This window comes from Leuresthes tenuis, unplaced genomic scaffold, assembly GCF_036924035.1.
Source record: "Leuresthes tenuis unplaced genomic scaffold, fLeuTen1.0.hap1 SCAF_14, whole genome shotgun sequence".
Taxonomy (NCBI): domain Eukaryota; kingdom Metazoa; phylum Chordata; class Actinopteri; order Atheriniformes; family Atherinopsidae; genus Leuresthes; species Leuresthes tenuis.
In genome coordinates this window covers 33,673,607-33,691,987 of record NW_027325368.1, presented here as the reverse complement: position 1 = coordinate 33,691,987, position 18,381 = coordinate 33,673,607, and the positions used below count along the sequence as shown (strand labels likewise).

The window sequence follows — 18,381 nt, the reverse complement described above, 5'->3', positions numbered from 1 at the left end:
CAATGTCACTGAGGCAGGACACAATATCGTACTACCTGCCATCTATTCAGTAGCTATAGCTATTGAATTTCAAGGTGTGCTGTGGGATACTGATATTGTATACACCACATCAAGCTTGTTCTGTCACATGTTTTGTTTAAGGGATTTCAAATGGGAGGGGAGTACAGGGAGTGTCTCATTAAGTATCAGTAATATTTAAGCATGATTCCATAAAAATCTGTGAATAGACAAGCATGGTTCCCTGGATTAAAATAGTGGGCATGGTTTGATATCAGCCAGCGAAAAAGGTTTGATACTTTCAGCGTATGTGTCTCTCTATGGAACCTCTAACATTGTTTTTTCTTTAAGATTTCAAGTTTTCTGATTAAAACAGGATTACATAATGCTTGTTTGACAGAAAAAACTCCAAAAGTCAAAAAAGTTCTTGCAACTTGTTAGTGTTTCTGAGAATTTTGCTGCTCTGACTGACACCCTGTTGAACAATGACATATCTGTATAATGACAACTTCGAATTTCACTTCAGAAGGCAGATAAGTTTGGCGGTGAGGGTACAATCCAGTTAAGTCATGTTCTGAAAGGATATAAAAAACATTCTCACAGCAGTTGTAATACAAGTTGATTTCAAGTACTTGGTTGCACCAAAGCTCAAAGCATCTTGAATAAGGATAATTTACACAATAAATATAGAACATGGAATTTAATTTACTGGTAAACAGAAATATTAGTACATCACCATTCTTCTATTTTCAGCTGATGCAATGTTTTTTTTTTCTTTCACTTGTTTGTTATTCAAATTAATATCCAAGCTCACCAAAGCTCACTGGTAAAAACTGCACCTTTAACTCTCTCTAACATGCTAAAAAAATGTCATCATATACCATGTTATGATATCCTTTCTAGATATTAGGTGCTAAAGTTGAAGGCCCATCTCGACAGAAGTTATCATCATCAATATGTTATTGTATATATACAGGCCTGATTAAGAATTAGCTACACTGTTTACATACATCCATGCTGATCCCACACCTTTTATAAGAGGCAGGATGGTGGCAGCTTCAACATGAACATTTGCTTCTTTTCCAGCAGTCTGGCATTTCATCATTCTGCTGATGCTCCAGAATTTAACCGAGTTCAGAACAGTCATGTCAAGGTGTTTCGGAGTACCATCTTTTGCTATTGGTGGCAACTGAGCCCCTGAAAACAGCTGCAACATATTAAGAAAAGAGTCTGGTGGTCTTATTGAGATGCTGCATCGTCATTAGTGCCTCGATTTGTGTTCTCCTTCCTGTCCCAAAAACTTCACTTTGACTGCACTGAGTGAGGGCAAAAATATTGGCAACTAAACTAAATGTTGATTGAAAATCAATAAAACTAACACACCTGATATTAAGATCACTGTAGCCTAGTATGACCTATAATTAGCCATGTCTCGCCACCCAAATTACTCAGGTAAGATAAATGGTAGAACTTTGAAGGGTTTCATCAGAAATTACCAACAAGATATTTCAACATCTTACCATTTAATTTTCTTGTCATCTTTGGCTTAAGCTCCAAATCTTATCAAAACTATTTGATCTCATACTTTGAGAAAACTATAAAGTATTTAACTAAAAAATCTACGAAACAATGAGCACATGTAAATATGATAATGTTCAAATACAATAAATCTCCAGAAATCTTTTTGTTTGAAATCTGCCTCAAAGACAACTAATGGCTTTTTTCTCCTATTTTCAACACATACATTCTGCATGCCTCTCACCTTATCAAATCCCTCTAACATCATTTCGTGCAGGGATTTTTAAACTTATTTTTACCCGCCATATATCCTTCACATGTTTTCATACCTGATGCCAGGCAGATTCTTTTAACCAATCAACATGTCTCCTTGAATTTCTTCTTTGTTCTGTGTTGGACCATATCTAATAGGGGTCTGAGGTTTTCATTGACACCTTATATATTTAGCGTGCATTATGCTCATTATACGGTACAGTATCATATGGATGCTGTTGACTCTCCCAGTTAAACATAAGGTGCATTCTGCTGCATGAAGTAAGTTAGGTGAGTAGTCTGTGCTCCTACTGTCAGGTACATGCCTAATGACATAACGCTAACCACTGCCTTGTGTCTGAAAGCCATAATATGAACATTCTCCCGCTCAGATGCCCCTCTGCTCAGTGGAAGCAACAATCGCTTTGTTTTTAATTTGGCTGCCGCGGAGCGTCATTAGACTGTTGACAGCAGGCTACCCAAAACAACACTGCAACATGGAACAGGTGTGTGTGTGCGTGAGCGGTCGCTATTGCGTTCGCTTCCGTGCGCGTGCTTGTGTGAACAAATGAAACAAATAGCATATAAAGTCTTTTCACAGATTATTTACATATATATGACACATCGACGCATTTTGTCAAGCTGAATAACACTGAATAATGATTGTAATGCCCACCTTTTTACATACACACATGCCGCGCGCGCGCGCGCGCACCTAACGCTACCCTAAGCGAATGTGCTCCATCAAAATCATATGACAGGCGTGGTCATTGTGTGAAAACGTCATGGTTACTTTGTTTTTGTTCAATTATAGGTTCATTAGCGCCAATTCGCGTGAGAACATATGGAAATGTACCTTATGGAGGTCGATGCGAATCCTCTCCTCTACCTTATGCGGGCTCTCCGGCCACAGGTGATAGCTCGAGCCGTAGTTGGGGCTGTCTTTGCTGCTGTTGCTGCCAATCGAAGACGAGTTCCCCGCGTATGTCTGTGGTGTTACCGGCGGGGTGACACGGGAATTGTGGTTGTGTGGCTGCGCCTGACCGATTTGCACGTTGATTTTGCCAGACTTATTGCGATCTTGTTCACAGTGCTGTTGTGGACGCTGGGAACAGATCCCCAGCGCGCCTTGTTGTTGCTGCCGCTGCTGCTGCTCTTGCTGTTGCAGCAGTGGAGCCTGGTGAGTCCTACATAGCTCTCCCGAGCCGCTGGCGCAGTAGTTGATAGGCAAGCTGCTTCCTACTAGTAGCTGTTGCTGCGCTCGTAATTGTGGGATCTGTTGCTGCTGCTGTAGGTCCTGCGTCTGAGATTCGAATGCTCTCCTAGTGTTGGCTGACTCACATACATTTAAAGAGCGTCCTTTCTGTGAGTTTGCACGGCTTCCATTAGGGGAGGGGTCCCTCTGTTGGAGTCTTAAATGACAGCGCTGTTGCTGCTGCTGCTGTTGCTGCAACAACTGCCTGTGGTCTTGGTGCCCTCCTGCTCCTCCTCCTCCCCTGCAGCGTTCCACGATGCTTGCCCGTTGGTAATTATTGGCACTCCTTTCGAGACGATCACCTCCTTTAGATCCCAGGGAAAAGAGCAGCGAGGAGGACGACGTTGGTGGCGGTGGTATAGGAGGTGGAGAAAGTGGGGAGGGCTGCAGTGGGAAAGGGTCGATAAAATGAGGTTGATTTTGATAAAAGCTCGCTTCCTGCTCTGAAAAACTGCAGTGGCAGCTTGAAAAAACACGCTCCGTCTCTGACTGCACCGGCAGCGGCGGCTGATGCTGAGAGTCGGCCGGGGCCCAGGGATCCTGCTGTAGGTGCGCCGGCTGCCCGGTTCTGGGTTCACAGCCACGGTGTGAAGGTCGCTGGGTGATGTCGTAGCTTGCAAGAGGTAGAGGGTCGCCGCTGTGAGCAGGTCTCCGAGAGGGCTGGCTCAGACACGGGAGCTCCTGGAGGCTCTGGCGGTGAGCGGTGGTCGAAGTGCGGTCTCGGTGGTGGGAAGAGGGCGGGGGCGGCAGGCTGAAAACTGGAGCGACTTGGTCTCGGCTCTGCTCGCTGCTTCCTTGCTTTCCGTCCGGGGGTTGGGGCTGAAGGACAGCTCCCGCGTATCGATGCCGCATCCCCTTGATCTCCTCGTCTCGCTGTGGTTGCTCCTTTGGCGTGCGGAACGCCGACACCCATTCATTGCGATCAGTCCCCGCAGATTAGGACCGACTTGTACCATTGGTAGGTTTAACCAGGACCTGCCTTAAAACGTCACTGTAGAGCCACAACACCGCCTTCGACTCAATATCGCTCCATTACCTGCCATGCGCACAGGTTGCAGCGGATCGATCACGCCTTTAGGGTGCGAGGGCATTACAGAATGGGACTGTAGAGATACTGAAGGATTTTTTAATCCTGCACTCATGGTCGATCATCTTAATCGACAGCGATCTTGTTTCTCAGTGTTGCCATAACAAACCTGCATAATAAGAAATGACTTCCACTGCCATGTCACGCATAGTTCATTTAGCTTGTCAAACATTATGGTTTGCTCAGATGTGTTTTTATGTCACTTTTTTATTAACCATGAATGATTAACCTCCTTCTGCTGGATTTCCACACAGTGTGAGCATTTCCAACAGCCCTGAGCAAAATACGTTTCCACTTGTTGGTCCATAGAAAAGAACATAACAGTTCTCAGAAGCAATTACATCATGCTTGAAAGTTCAATCCTTGCAGAGGCATGTAGTATTAAATCATTGAAATACTCGGTTTTGTAATACCAGGCAGAAATTTTAAAAATGGGGGCTGCGTGCAGATCCTGCAGTGAGGTAGCATACTGCTGTGTGATCCGCTGCTCGCCGCTGTTGCATGCACTCAGAATAACATGGGGTGAAAGCTGCTCTGTGACCGCAGTCAAGAAACCAGACAGACAGAAGCAGACTGAGCGCTGACAGCAGGGGGGCTTAAGGAGATGGGCTCTGTTCATTTGTCACAGTTAGAAAGCTGTCAAACACAGCTTAGGTGTATAAGTTATTTTCTCCTGGTAGTTTGTTTCTTGGTGAGTATTGTTTACCAAATATTTTAAAACTTTGATTGGAATACGTTTTCATTTTAGTCTATCCAATGTAAATGTCAATGTGTCAGTGTTCTGCAATGGCCAAGTCAGCTACCTGATCTCAACTGGACAAAGCTGCATATAAGACTGGCCATAAGACTGTATAACTATTAACTGGGTGGCCAGGGACATCATGATTAAACCCATATGCACATGCATCTCAGAACTGTTTGCACATGAGCAAATTGCACATTTTTATATTTATTTTTTTATACTTATATCCTACTGTATATCGTTACTAATTGAATTTTTGTTTGTTGTTGATACTAATCTGCCTTCTGGCATCTATCTATCTATCTATCTATCTATCTATCTATCTATCTATCTATCTATCTATCTATCTATCTATCTATCTATCTATCTATCTATCTATCTATCTATCTATCTATCTATCTATCTATCTAGCTATCTATCTATCTATCTATCTATCTATCTATCTGTCTGTCTGTCTGTCTGTCTGTCTGTCTGTCTGTCTGTCTGTCTGTCTGTCTATAGCTAGCTGCAGTAAAGACCTGTAAAAGTATAAAAAAAGAGGAAACCCATTCTTTAGTGACACTCAGCAGTTTCAGATTTCAGACATTCCCTCACAATCTAGGATTTGTGAAGTAATACAATCATAGGATATTTAAAGACAATAAAGCATTCTATTTATTAATTAATTTATTAAGGATGGGCAAAAATGTTTAAAAAAATAGCGGCATAAACAATTAAAAATGCACTATTTTGGTGCAGGAGAAAAGACTTGATGGTGAGCCAAAGAAACAGGAAGGGATCGAGGTGAAAAGGGAGCCAACTTCTACATGATACATTAGCCATTCTTAATAAGTAATAATCCTTTCCTTAAAGCTAGCTCAGCTATATGGACTTTTGATGGGTCCAAAGACTGCAGTGGTGGCGCATTTTGACTAACTACAAGTAAAAAACTGTGGTACACTCACTTTTATAGTTTCATGAAGTACTGCAGGAATCTGGAGTGGATCTTCAGCCAAGGCTGCTTTAGAAACCTGATCATTTTCATTAAGTAATTGGCCGCTGTGACCTGTGGGAGTTCCTTGGCAAGATGGAGTTTCAATTGCTAATTTGGGAAGCAAAGTTACTGCTTCAACATGAATAATTAAAGAAATTTTACAACTCTTTGAGTCAACACAAACACTTTGACCAAGTGACCATACACCCTAAAACCATATTTTCTTTGTCTCTCTTTTTTTCCACTATGCCCCTTTTTTGATCAGCCTAGCTATGTTCAATCACTTTGTCTGTCTATCCTGTTTAGTCATCAAAGGAGAGGCAACGGGATACCTGTGGCACTAAATGGTAGAGTAAAAAACATGGTGTAAGTCAGTGGGTATAGAACGTAACGTAGGAAGTAGATAAGAGGCCAGTAATTAACGAGTAAGAGAAAACCAACCAGGCCTAAGAAGAGAGGTGTGTAAGAATTTGTGTGTGCGTGAGAGAAAAAACGGGAGAAACTGATATAATTGAGCATACATGTGTTTGAGGGAAACAGGACAGAGTTGTATCTAAAAAGAACAGGTGCACCATCACAGAACACATCAAAAGAGTTCAATTAAAAAGAAGAGGAAAACAGAAAATGCATGTACTGTGACAAAGCAAAAAAAGATTACACGCAAGTAGAGATTAGCCTCTTAACAGAGAGCCATCTACACTGAAAAAGTCATCATATGTTTTATATCAAAACATTTTATACTTCTGTTCATGATAACTAGCTCTGTATTGTACAATGCATCAACAAGATTTAAACGAATATCAGCTTGAGCACTTTTGCCTTTACAGGAATAAAATGAGTGGTTATATGAAACTGGTCATGCCTAGCGTGACTTACTCTGAAACTAGGAAGGAATTTCCATTAGCTGAATGGGGGCTCAAACTCATAGTGAGGCAGTTTCTGTAACCACCAAACTGCCATGATACCATTACGATATATAGTTTCTCCCCTAAAAGTGAACTGCTGTTCATATTTGCCATGGAACTCAGATTTATCTGACTGTAATGTTCAATGAAGTATGAATCTCTAATAACATTTTATATTTTATGTTTAAGTCTGTACATATATGGCAAACAACATCTTGTGTTATAAAGCTTTTAGATTCTAAGAATAAGTGGTTTTTGTTTCCCATCTGATTGTCTTTTTAAAAATGTTCAATGAGCTTAAAATTTTATTATTTTCATACTTTTCTCCTGATAACCTCATTTAAAGTACCCATTTATGTTATCTCCGTGATCATACCTTCACATAGATATAATTTTTGTGGGTATACTGAATTAGATTGACAAGTCTTATTTCAAAATATTCGCTTGCAAGGCTGCTCTGCATTCTTTGTTTAGGATGGGTAAAATATGCCACCAAGCAGGCATTATGCTAACGTGTTTCATGGTGATGACATCAAGTTCAGGGTGATAATGCTAAGCAGTGTGTTCGGTGGGTGAGAGTAACTCTCTGTGGTGTGTCCTTTGGACAGTAACTTTGCATTGCTTTAACATGTACAAAGGAATTTACATAAAACATTAATTGAGGAGAAACAAACAGCATTACATGCCCACACACATACATTAAACCCGACTTGAGACTTCAGTGTATATGATAATCTCAAGTTGCATATCTTATCTTGGACATCAATTACATGGTATTTCAATAAAATACTTGAATTTTTTGTCAAACATTAAGATCTTTGTATCAACAGCAGCAACCATCCAAAAATAAAGTTTATGTATTTGCAGTTAATTACATAATCAAATAAAATATATTAAAAAGATCATTTTTAGACTCTTCAACTTTTTGAGCTTTTTCACATATATTTTGGTGTCTGAGGTGACAAAAATACATACCTGTCAGCCGAGGATTAAAGATATGTCATACAGAGGGTAGTTCAGATTTGCAGCTGTCTCAGACGTCACAGCTGGAGCCCAAAATGGAAATATCCAGCACCAAATCTGCAGCTTCCACCTACAGCTTGTTATCAACCCTCAGAGGTGCAGCATCATTTTATTCTTGCAAGCATTTTATCTGCTAGAAACAGGCTACAACCATGAGGTGAGCTTAGCTCATGAATTGCTCTGTTGTCAGCTTGAGAAAGTAGCACCTATAGTTACACTGTCCCCCAGCCTCAGAGGATAAGAACCCAATGGATTTTTGAGACCAATGTTCCAGTAATGACTAAGCCAAGCTCACACAACACGATTTTCTGTTGTTGGATCTTTGTATTGTTCACATTATGCAGCAAGCTTCTTCTTTGATAAGGAGTTTTGCAGCTATAGTGAATTGACATTACAAAAATTATCTGTGGCAGGGGGTCACACAATACAAGACTGTTAAACCCTGACTTGTCTGTTTGATTTTTATCAAGCAGATTCAGCCGTCATCCAGACAAGTCTGTCTCTCATCATTAATAGTACACTATGACACAAGCAGCTCCTGGTTATTCACTCTGTTTTTCTCACCAGTTTGTTTAAGAAAACTTGCAGCTTCTCTCTAATATGTCATGTTGTTAAAAGCTGGAAACATGAAAGATGAATGGGTGTTGTCACAATATTTAAAGAAACTCTGCTTAATCAGTCTGTAGTTTATCCATAATGCTCTTTGCCATATTTGTTTGTTTGTTATGTTCCTTTTCTCCCTGTCACATCACCTGTCACCATTTACTGTGCGCTCATTGGTTATAGCACCTCACTCCCCAACTCCTCCCCTGCTGACTGGCTCGGAACATTAAATATGCTAGATATTTGGTCAGAGACTTGGATGTCACCTCGAGCCTCACAACAGCACAAAAAAGACAATCAGGTCTTTGAAGCTTCTGCAACCTCCATTATTTGTCTGCAACATAAAAGTCAGGTCTTAAAACCTTGTAGTGGAAACTGGCCTTTGCAAAAATCTGTTGGTGAGCCCCAAGCGCCTTTTTTTGTACTAAATTAGGCAGCACTAACTGTCCATGAGAAAATTGTAGACAAGCAAAATAAAGGTTATTCAGCCATAATGCTATGTGATTCTATGGCCATTAATGAAGTTGGCATGTGTGCATCCTACTTGCCAATTTCTGCACACGTTGTAGTATGTTGGTTACTTATGCACTTAGTGTACATATTACTAGAAATATCCCTGTGGTATTTTGACCAAAGTTTGTCACAAAAATTTCATTAAGGCCTCAGGAAACTGTGTTAACTTCTAAGGAGAGGGCATAATATGTCTCATTTGAGATTCCCCAGTGTAGCCTGATTCATCTAATATTTCTATTTAGTTTTTACTTTATTTTTAACTTGAGAGGTTAAAAATCTACGTTAGCTTGTCACAGAGTGATACCTACCAAACCCATATAAGAGAGCACAGCAATCACAAATCGTAGTTATGTGCTCAGTTTTATTATGGAAAAGCTTTTTCATTTTCATGCTCAGGTCCTAAATTTGAAAAAAAGTAATTGTGAGAATGTTGATTAAGCATTATCACTGTTGTTTTTCTGTTTACCTTTATTATTTTTACTCCATAATCTTAGTTCTTCCATTCATTTTTTGCCATTTAACTACTCCTGCATACTTTCATTAATTTCAACAATTTTGGTCTCAAAACGTTCAGCTCGTTCAGGAGATGGGTGCAATATCTTTTGGTGTTTCTAACTTTTATACTAAAATATTTTACTTTTATTCAAATTTTCATCAAACATCCATCAAATGAATGAGAAATGCTTTCAACTCTTTCCAGCCTAACTACTTCTTCATACTTTCAGCTATAGACACCATTCAAACTTTAAACGGGTCACAAGACATTCAGCTATTACAAGACATTTCAGATATTAAGCCAATTTTGAAATATGACAGTTTCAAAAACATGAACATTTTTGCTCCTTCTTAATTTCTATGAATGAGCAGCCAGCAGAGTGACACACTGATCGTTTTCAGCTTTTTATGATATTCAAATAAATTCCTCTAACTTTCATACAGTTTAACTTACAGAAACAAATTATACCTTCAAATGTAGGAAAATGTGTCCTCTTTCAGCCAATGTAACTACTAAAGAGCTCACATTTACAGAATTTCAGCTATGAGCCTCGAAGCAAGAGAAACCTTTCAAATTCTCTCACTAACTCCAAAGGAAAGTTTGGTATGACACAGCAGACAGCTTCAAGTGTGTTCAACTCGCTGCTGTTTAAAAATCGTTCACTCCATTGAAATAAAAATCTATAGTATCGCGTTTCTCTAACCCTTCTGGTTAAATTATTTTCCTTGCTCTTATAGTTTTCTCACAGGAGGTCATAGTATCCCTTCAGCCATTTCTGCTTGTTCTACTGGGTGTGAGCTTGTTAAGCCACAGCTGCTTACACACATTCTTATAACTCCGAGGACATCTCTCTTCCACTACTCTGCTACATATAACACTGCAGCCATTTCAACTATTACTCACTTGACTTCTGCAAAATTTTCACTCTTTTCAGCTTTTCAGCATTCTGACAGCTGTTTCGCAGGAACAGCTTTTTCTAGTTCAGTTACATGTTCATATTGTGTAAACCTATAAGACCAAAGAAAATGGTTCTGTGAACAAAATCTACAACCATTTATTGCACAGAATCTGGATTTAAGCATTTTAACAAAATATGTTTTGTTTATTATTAATGCTCTTTATCATAACCCCTTTTTTTAGCCGTACAGGTGAACTGAGAGTCCAGTTAAAATACTAAGAGATTCATTTTTCTGACGTTTACAGGCTGCCTACAACCCAGTATCTATTTAAGGTAAACATATGTTGCACTTGATTGTTTCTGGATCTCTCAAGAAGCTTGAACAATCACTTTTCAGAAATCAAATTATAATCTTTTCAATGATTACGAAAACATTTTTTTAAAAGGAGTTTGTTATAAACCAAAAGTTTTGGGAAAAACTTCCTCCTGTCCTTGACTATGCCATTTCTAAAACAACAAAAAAACAGTTTCTTCTTGCGCCATATATTAGAGCTAAGTTTAAAGCAGCTATTTTGAATTAGTCTGTCAGTTCACTGCATGTCATTGGCATGGCTGTCATCTCACTCAGCAATGACTTACTAAAATAATGCCCCAAGGACTGAGAGTTTGGTGCACCAGAAATGACAGCAGGCTTTGATAGTGTGTTATGACCAGTGAATAATGTGCCACATATTCAGTTCACAGGCTGGCCTGTGTGAGTGCTAATATGCTTCACACATTATGAACTAACTGGGATTTTAGAGATAGGAGTCGTGACTCAACTCAGGCTTAGGCTTCATGGCACTCACAGGGCAGCAAGTTTTAAGATGATACCATGCAGCAGGCTTGAGACAGCACGTCTGGACATGTAAACTATCAGCCACAGTAGTGACAGTGGCAGGGCTCTGTGCCCAATGGTGGAATTGATCTTTTAAAGCGAAGATAATTTAGTAGATTTCCTAATGTACCTAAATGACTAAGCAGCTATGTCATCTTTTAAAAGGAGGCCCGTACAGGGAGACATTGTTACATATAAGCTAACATTTTTGCATCCTCGTGTCCCATCAGGGGTGAAGAGTCATGCAAGGTGGACAACCTTGATGAAGCATTTTCTATCAATGTCACATACAAAGGATGAAATCTTTTTACAAAACAGTGAGACCGAAAAAGCCTCCTAAGCGCACATAACAAGATACTGCCCTAAGCTAGGATGAGTGTTCTTATCTATCTCAGAGGATGAGCAAGAGGACAATTAGTAACCTTCATCTACTAAAAACATCTCTAACACATATACAGAATAGACAAATCTCACCACGTCAATATGGTTGTTTTCTCATCAGCTTGTTTAAGTAAGGGCTAGCACAGTGCATTTATATCAGTTCCCAGTAACATCAAATTTGCTGTGCTTTATAATTATGAGATTATTGCTGAGAAAAACATAAAGTAAATTGCTGCCAGTCGGTAATCATATCCACAGCAATAGCAGAAATATTTAGCCATAAAACTATTTAAGTACAGGGATAAAAAACACCAAAAATGTTCATGCCAATGTGGACATGACTGCCTTTTAACTCATTTATCTGCATTTTAGATCTTATATGAGCTTAAAACATTGGACGTCATACTCCATTGTACCCCTGATCAAGGTCTGGCAGTGTTGACAATACAATGCCAAAAGTGTGTGTTGGTTATGACTACTGGTTCTATATGACGTCTTCTTCGCTCGTAACAACAAGCACCTGCCATGTTTTCTCTGTCATGGCCTTGAAGAAGCACTGGACCATCAGCTTATTTTCAATGAGCACAGTATTGTCACTGCTTTAAAAGGAAAAAAAGAGGTACAAGGTCTAGTTATGATGCAGGGTAGTGTGTGTGAGTGTTTGTGGGTAGAGGATGTGGGTGTCCCTATATATAGGTGAAAAATGTTGGATGCTTTTGTGTATGCATTCAAAACATGCACCACAAGGTGTGTATTTCTCCATCAGTGTGTATTTGTGAATACACGTACACACTGACACACAACTGCGTGGGCAGATGGGACCAGCGTCTGACAAGGGAGGCTCAGTTTGTCCAGTTGTAAGATATGGTGATGAGAGCTAGAGAAGAGAAAGCTCATCACTAATGCAAAGGTTCAAAGACTTGGTCCCTGTCTCATCATCAGAGCTGCAACAAACACAAAGGAGATGACCAACTGACCCCACCTGCACCCCCACCTATGTTCACCATGAGCAATCAGATATAGATGTTACACTTCTCCATAAAAGGCACATCTTGTGAAACTTGTTTTTTTTTTTTAGCAGTTTCAAGAAGGAGGACCTGACACCTGAAAACCTTAATTTAGATAAAGTCAGGAAAATCTAATACAGTACACACCGGCAGCTTTGAATTATTAGACTAATTTTCTTGCAAGGAACACCTCATTAGTTTCCATACAGCACACCGCTTATACAAAACAGCTCCATTTCTGCTCCCTTAACATAGGACAAATAAGAAATCTCTTCACAAATGGATGCTTTTAAATGCAGATATGAAACCTTGTGACTCGATTTTCATCTTATCAGCCTCTTCTGATTTAACTGTTACTGATAGAAAAGAGCAAAATTAAGTGAAAGGTAAGGAAATTAAGAATGGCAGGACAGAGGTAAAGCGTACCTTTTATCTGTTGCACAGGCTCGCTGCTTGCGGAAGACACATCAAGATAATTATAAACGACATCAAGAAAATCAATAGTCTCCTACTATTAATAGGGGCTCTCCCAGTCATTGCAATCTCCTGTCGCTTGTAGCATGAACACACGGAGAATACACGCTCCGAAATTTTGCAAGCACATGCTCAGTTTATTGTCACAGCTATTGGCTGCTCCCTCTTCTTTCCTCCCGTTTTTCCTATAACTGTTTGTGCGCTGACATAACCCGATTCTGCTAAGCTTTTTGTTTCATTTTCTTTTTCTCTTTTCCCGCGAATCTGCAATAAATCTTCCCTCATCTGAGTCCAGAAATTAATTATAAGAGAGGCATACAATGTGATTTTACAGGGGATCGATACAGTTGGACTTTTATCAATTCAGAGCGATTAAATTAAATCTGACACGCTTCGGGTCACGTGTAAGAAACGCTGGTGGTAGCTGTGACAAATGGAGAAAATTGACGGGGGAGGGGGGGGGGTTATGACCTTGTGTGAGCTGACGTTCCCCCTTCTTCAGAATTGATGCGGGGATTCCTGCCGCTATTTTTACACTCACGGTAGTGGAGAGCCGTGCGTGGGTGGAGGAGAGAAAGAGAATAGAGAAGCAGAATGAAGAGGAGCTGCGGGGGATGAAGAGAGGGTAGAGATGGAAAGAAAGGGAGGTGAAGAGAAAGAGAAGGGGAAGAGAGGAGAGGAGAGAGAGCAAAAAACAGAAGGAGGTTGGGGGTTGAATGAGGGAGGGTTCCCATGCGGACTTCAACTGCAGCAGACACCAGTATCAACATAGAGCTCCCTGCTGTGAGGGCTTTGAATCGTGACCAGACAGCCAGGGAAAACAGAAAAGGGAGCGCCGTTTCATTCTCTCTGCACAGTCCTTTGATTTACCATGATTTTTCTTTTTTGCCCAATCTACACAAGGTCTATGAAATTTTGAAAACTAATGTTGGAAGATAGCTCCCCTGGGGTGTGGAGGTATAAGACAGTGACATGCTGATCAGAGGGTGTTCAGCTGCTGTCACGAACGTGTAATGGCTAGATAGAACCAGTTAGGTAGAATATAGATAAATTCACGGTGACTATCACATGTCTATCTCAACAGCGTGATTCAAATGATTTTAATATCCTTTACATGGAGAATTGCGAAATTATATAGCCCAGGGTTTTTGGTGATTTGTTGGAGGTAGATTTATTCCCCCCTCTAAATTCAAAGGAAAAAAAATCAAAGTTTCCAGTTATATCCTAACTGAACCGGGAATGTGTTTTTGGAGGAAAATTTGTGCAATTTAGCTTCAAAATTGACAACCATTAATGCGTACAGTAAATACATTTCTTCACAACATACACCCAGCTAATTAAGTCACACAATTAGCAGCACAGGCTGAAATCAGGAGGAAAGTGGAGGGACGCTTGGCATATGGGGAGAAGTTTTATTATTTATCACCTCCGCACTATTTTTAGCCTTGCTGGCATCGAGGGTGTCCAGGCACATTGATGGCAGGTTTACCCGTCACCTGCAGGTCACGCGGCAGGGGGAGATCCCAGCACACCATACCGCAAGAGGGAAGGGAAAACCACAGGCATCAGAGAGGACTCCTCAGGATGATTGTATTATTCGCTCAGGCACTAAATCTGAGGTGTGTAATTACAGACATAAATAGGAGAAGGGAAACTGCGCATAGGGGTATTGGCCATGCCTTGAGGAACACAAAATCACACAGTCTTTCACTTCAGCTTATGCAGACGAAACTCACCTGTGAGGCGTGACAGAGGATGTTACTGCGCCAAACAAGAAAAGAGCTTCTGGAGAACGTGGCTTTTGCACATGTCAATGTCAGCTAAGCTGTAAAATGACCATTTAAAGGCATTCACTAATAATGCTTTTGCCTGGAAGAATATTTAAAATGCCACATTTAGGGTTTGACGATACAAAAGACTATGAGATTCATAATGATGTTTTTTTATTAGTGTGGAATCACATTGTTTTCACTGTTTTTAAACGAGCCATTTATATCTAAGGCATGGTTTTCCTCCTGTTTGCCTGCTGTATATTCACATTTCTACTGGAGCCCACAAGCAAGGCAAGCCAAACAATTGCCCTGAATTTAGCATTTTTTATGCCACCATTGTTTCAGTGACTGGCTTGGATTGTGAGATTTGTCAGGCTTTCCATGTCATTGCAATCTGCAAGTTTACATCATATACACAGGATATTTTCACTGTGGGGTCATTTGCCTTTTATTGAAAAATCTTGAATGCCTGTGTTGTCTTTGCTTTATCTTTCTGAATTGTTTATTTAGCCACAGCTCAGTCATAATTACACAATAGTTCAAACTTCAAGTTTGTTGCTTTGAATTTAGAATTTCATTAATCCATCAAACTTGCACAGTGACAGTGATAGTTTTTAAAATAATCAAGCAGAATGATGTCATCAAATAACCACATCATGCTGCATGTTCTTACAAAAAATATTTGTTTCATCTCTTTTTATCATTATTGTGTGCTATGTAGAAAAACATGACATCCCACGATGGTCATGATGGTGCTCCGTCCTAAATATCAAACAGATAGCAGATAGCTACATCTTTGCAACACCAGGCTACAAGGAATTAGATAGTCACTCCAACAGACACTGTAGATTAACTAAAATAATCTACAATGTTGTGATATAAATACAGTATATACAATGTTGCTGTTTCCCTTTCTTAATCTGACCCTAAAAGAAATAACAAGCAAACATTAAGTTAAACAAATTATTGAAAGTAAAAAGAAAATAAAAAAAAAATAGAGAAAGCTATGGATAAAAACAGGGTTGTCTGGTTGAGAAAAAGATTAGGTGAAGAGAGGAGCTAAGGAGAGAGTGCACAAGAAATGGTTGGAGGGAGTGATAAAAAAAGAGCATAGAGGATGGATGTAAATCTGATGTTCTGGAGATAATTTTGCCTTGTTTCGTTATGAAAAAACCTAGATGCTATCTGGCTGCTGCTTTAAAATGCTTTACCTCTGTCTTCCCCTGTCTCTATTTCTTTTCGTAATGGGATGTAAAGCCACTTCCTCTGCTCATGAGGGGCCTAAATGCTAAACAGAATGGCAAATGGGCTTTAGCTTCTCTTCACTGCCAAAGTGTTCTCAAGGTATGAAGAAGCAGCAGGTCTGTCCCTGCTGCCTGTTGGTCTGTTTGCTCTCTGTCTACTCTGCATGGACTCCTGCCTACCCGAATGTTCTTGTATCCATCGGTCTCCACGTGTGTAGAGACTTGTCCTTGTCTTGCCAGCTGTTTGTGTGTGATGTATATTCTTTTTTCTGTTTTTGACAGCCTCCCTCCTTGTCATATCCGTCTGCATGTTGGCGCTAGGTGCCTCTGTCTATTTATCTACCTCCATTTTCCTGGTTGCCTTCACTGCTCACTGCATGCACGGCATCTTCTCTGCTATACTGGCTCTTTGCTTCTGCCCTGCTTCAGAAAAAGAATCCCTAAAAAAGGAGCCTCAGCCACACCTAAAATCTACATGATTTTGTTCATCACGATGCAACCTTTATAATGCAGCATAGCAGTCATATTGTAAACTTGACTGCTCTGCATGGGTAAATTTGGGTAACTGTTACTAATTGGAAATGTAGCTGAGGGACATGCAGAACATTGGTTGTTCAGGATGCAGCTTCAAACTGACCTCCAGGTAGTAATCTTAGTATGGTCAAATACTAGCTTTAAACAGCATTTCAACTACTAAGGGGCAGTAGGGCACTTTAAATGTTTCTTTGTAAATTAGTTTTTTACCAAGTCCTTAAGCTCCAGACTATTTTTACTTTTACACACAATTGCTTCACCAAGGGGTTAGCTATGGCTCGCCTTTACATAAACTTAAATCAAATTTCCATATAGATTTGTTTTCCAACTGTAATTGAACAATATCTGTTTTCTTGAAATGAAATTTGGATAATTCAGTTATTCAATTAATTTTCATAATTAAATGGGGCATTATCTCAAGCAAATCCCTGTGGAGATACAATTTGCGTAAATGTGTTTACTTTTTCCTATTTTTTACACAGAGCCACTGCTTCTGTAGCCTGCTTGCTGCTCCCTATATATAAGTCATAAGAAGCAGGTGAGATTAAAAGTGTAACATTGTTTCTAACTGTAAAATGTAAATTTGTATTTATGAGGTCAAATATTTGTAATTTAGGTCATTGTTTATCAGAGTAAAGGCTTAATTCATACATAAGAATGATCAGCAGAATAGATGGGCATAAAGGTGACTCCTTTTTGGTATTTTGGGCCTGAAGATGTTTGTTTCCAATGGGAAAGATGGATATGCTTGCCATCTATCAGCTCACATTTTCAATGTGTAACAGTCTTTTCCCTGTGGTGCCGCCTCTCTTTGAATTGTGTCACTTTATTGTTCTGATTCTTTCACTTCTCTTGGGAGTGGAATATGATTTCACAGAACATTAAGTGAATGGGATATATATGGGAATAGTGTAGGGACTGGGGATGATAGCAGTGGTTGTGTTGGGAATTGGCCTAATTAAGGCTTCATATTCCAACCCAACATTGCATACCATAGTTTGGTGACTTTCATTGTGGAGTGTTAAGGGCGAAGGAATATTTCTCAAGTCATAATTCGCCCTGACTGTGAAAAAAAAGGATTATTCCAGCAGATGCCTGGCACATGTTTCAGTATCCTGTGTTTGTTCAGCTTGTATGATCTGTAGATGGATGAGAAAAAACTGATAGTTGAGGCATCAGAGCAATAAAGGTTATTAGCTTTATGTTCTTGATGGAATGTACTTGGTAAAACAGCCATGAATAAAAATACCTCACTGCACACTGCCACATCTACTTAAATGCTGAGCATTCACAAATTATATAATCAGTTCATGATGATGCAGCCTTTCTAGGCAATATTAGAGTTTATATATGGATGGATGGACTTGTACTTGTATAGCGCTTTTCTAGTCTAGCTGACCACTCAAAGCGCTTCACTACATGCCGCATTCACCCCACTCACACACACTCATACAGCACGTCTTAAGATATAACTACGTGCTTTTCTAATCATTCACACACATTCATACCCCCAATGATACACTGGGGGAGCAACGTGGGGTTCAGTGTCTTGCCCAAGGACGCTTCGACATGTATCCTGGGGAAGCCAGAGTCGAACCACCGACCTTCCGATTGGTGGGCGACTGCTCTTCCTCCTGAGCTACAGCCGCCCCTTATATATAAGGCCTCTTATTTTCTTAATAGCTCGGACATAGGTATCTCTTACAGGTGCCAGGTGAATCTAAACTAAACTCAGTCATGCTGTTTTATTAAGATGATGAAGATTTCTTAGTCATCCAGGTCATGGTAATATGTCATAGAATACATGAGCATCTGTATATTACTGAGACA

At 39.9% G+C, this 18,381-nt stretch overlaps 1 protein-coding gene across 2 annotated transcripts in view; it reads right to left on the bottom strand.

The window, feature by feature from the left end:
* The window catches only part of kcnn1a (potassium intermediate/small conductance calcium-activated channel, subfamily N, member 1a), a 74,876-nt gene extending 70,890 nt beyond the window's left edge, over positions 1-3,986 (bottom strand). For both annotated transcript variants that reach the window (XM_072363937.1, XM_072363938.1), the window contains exon 1: positions 2,624-3,986. In XM_072363937.1, coding sequence (XP_072220038.1) covers positions 2,624-3,874 — 1,251 coding nt within the window. In that variant the 5' untranslated portion in view covers positions 3,875-3,986. The remainder of the gene's footprint in view (positions 1-2,623) is intronic.
* Positions 3,987-18,381: the final 14,395 nt, after the last annotated feature.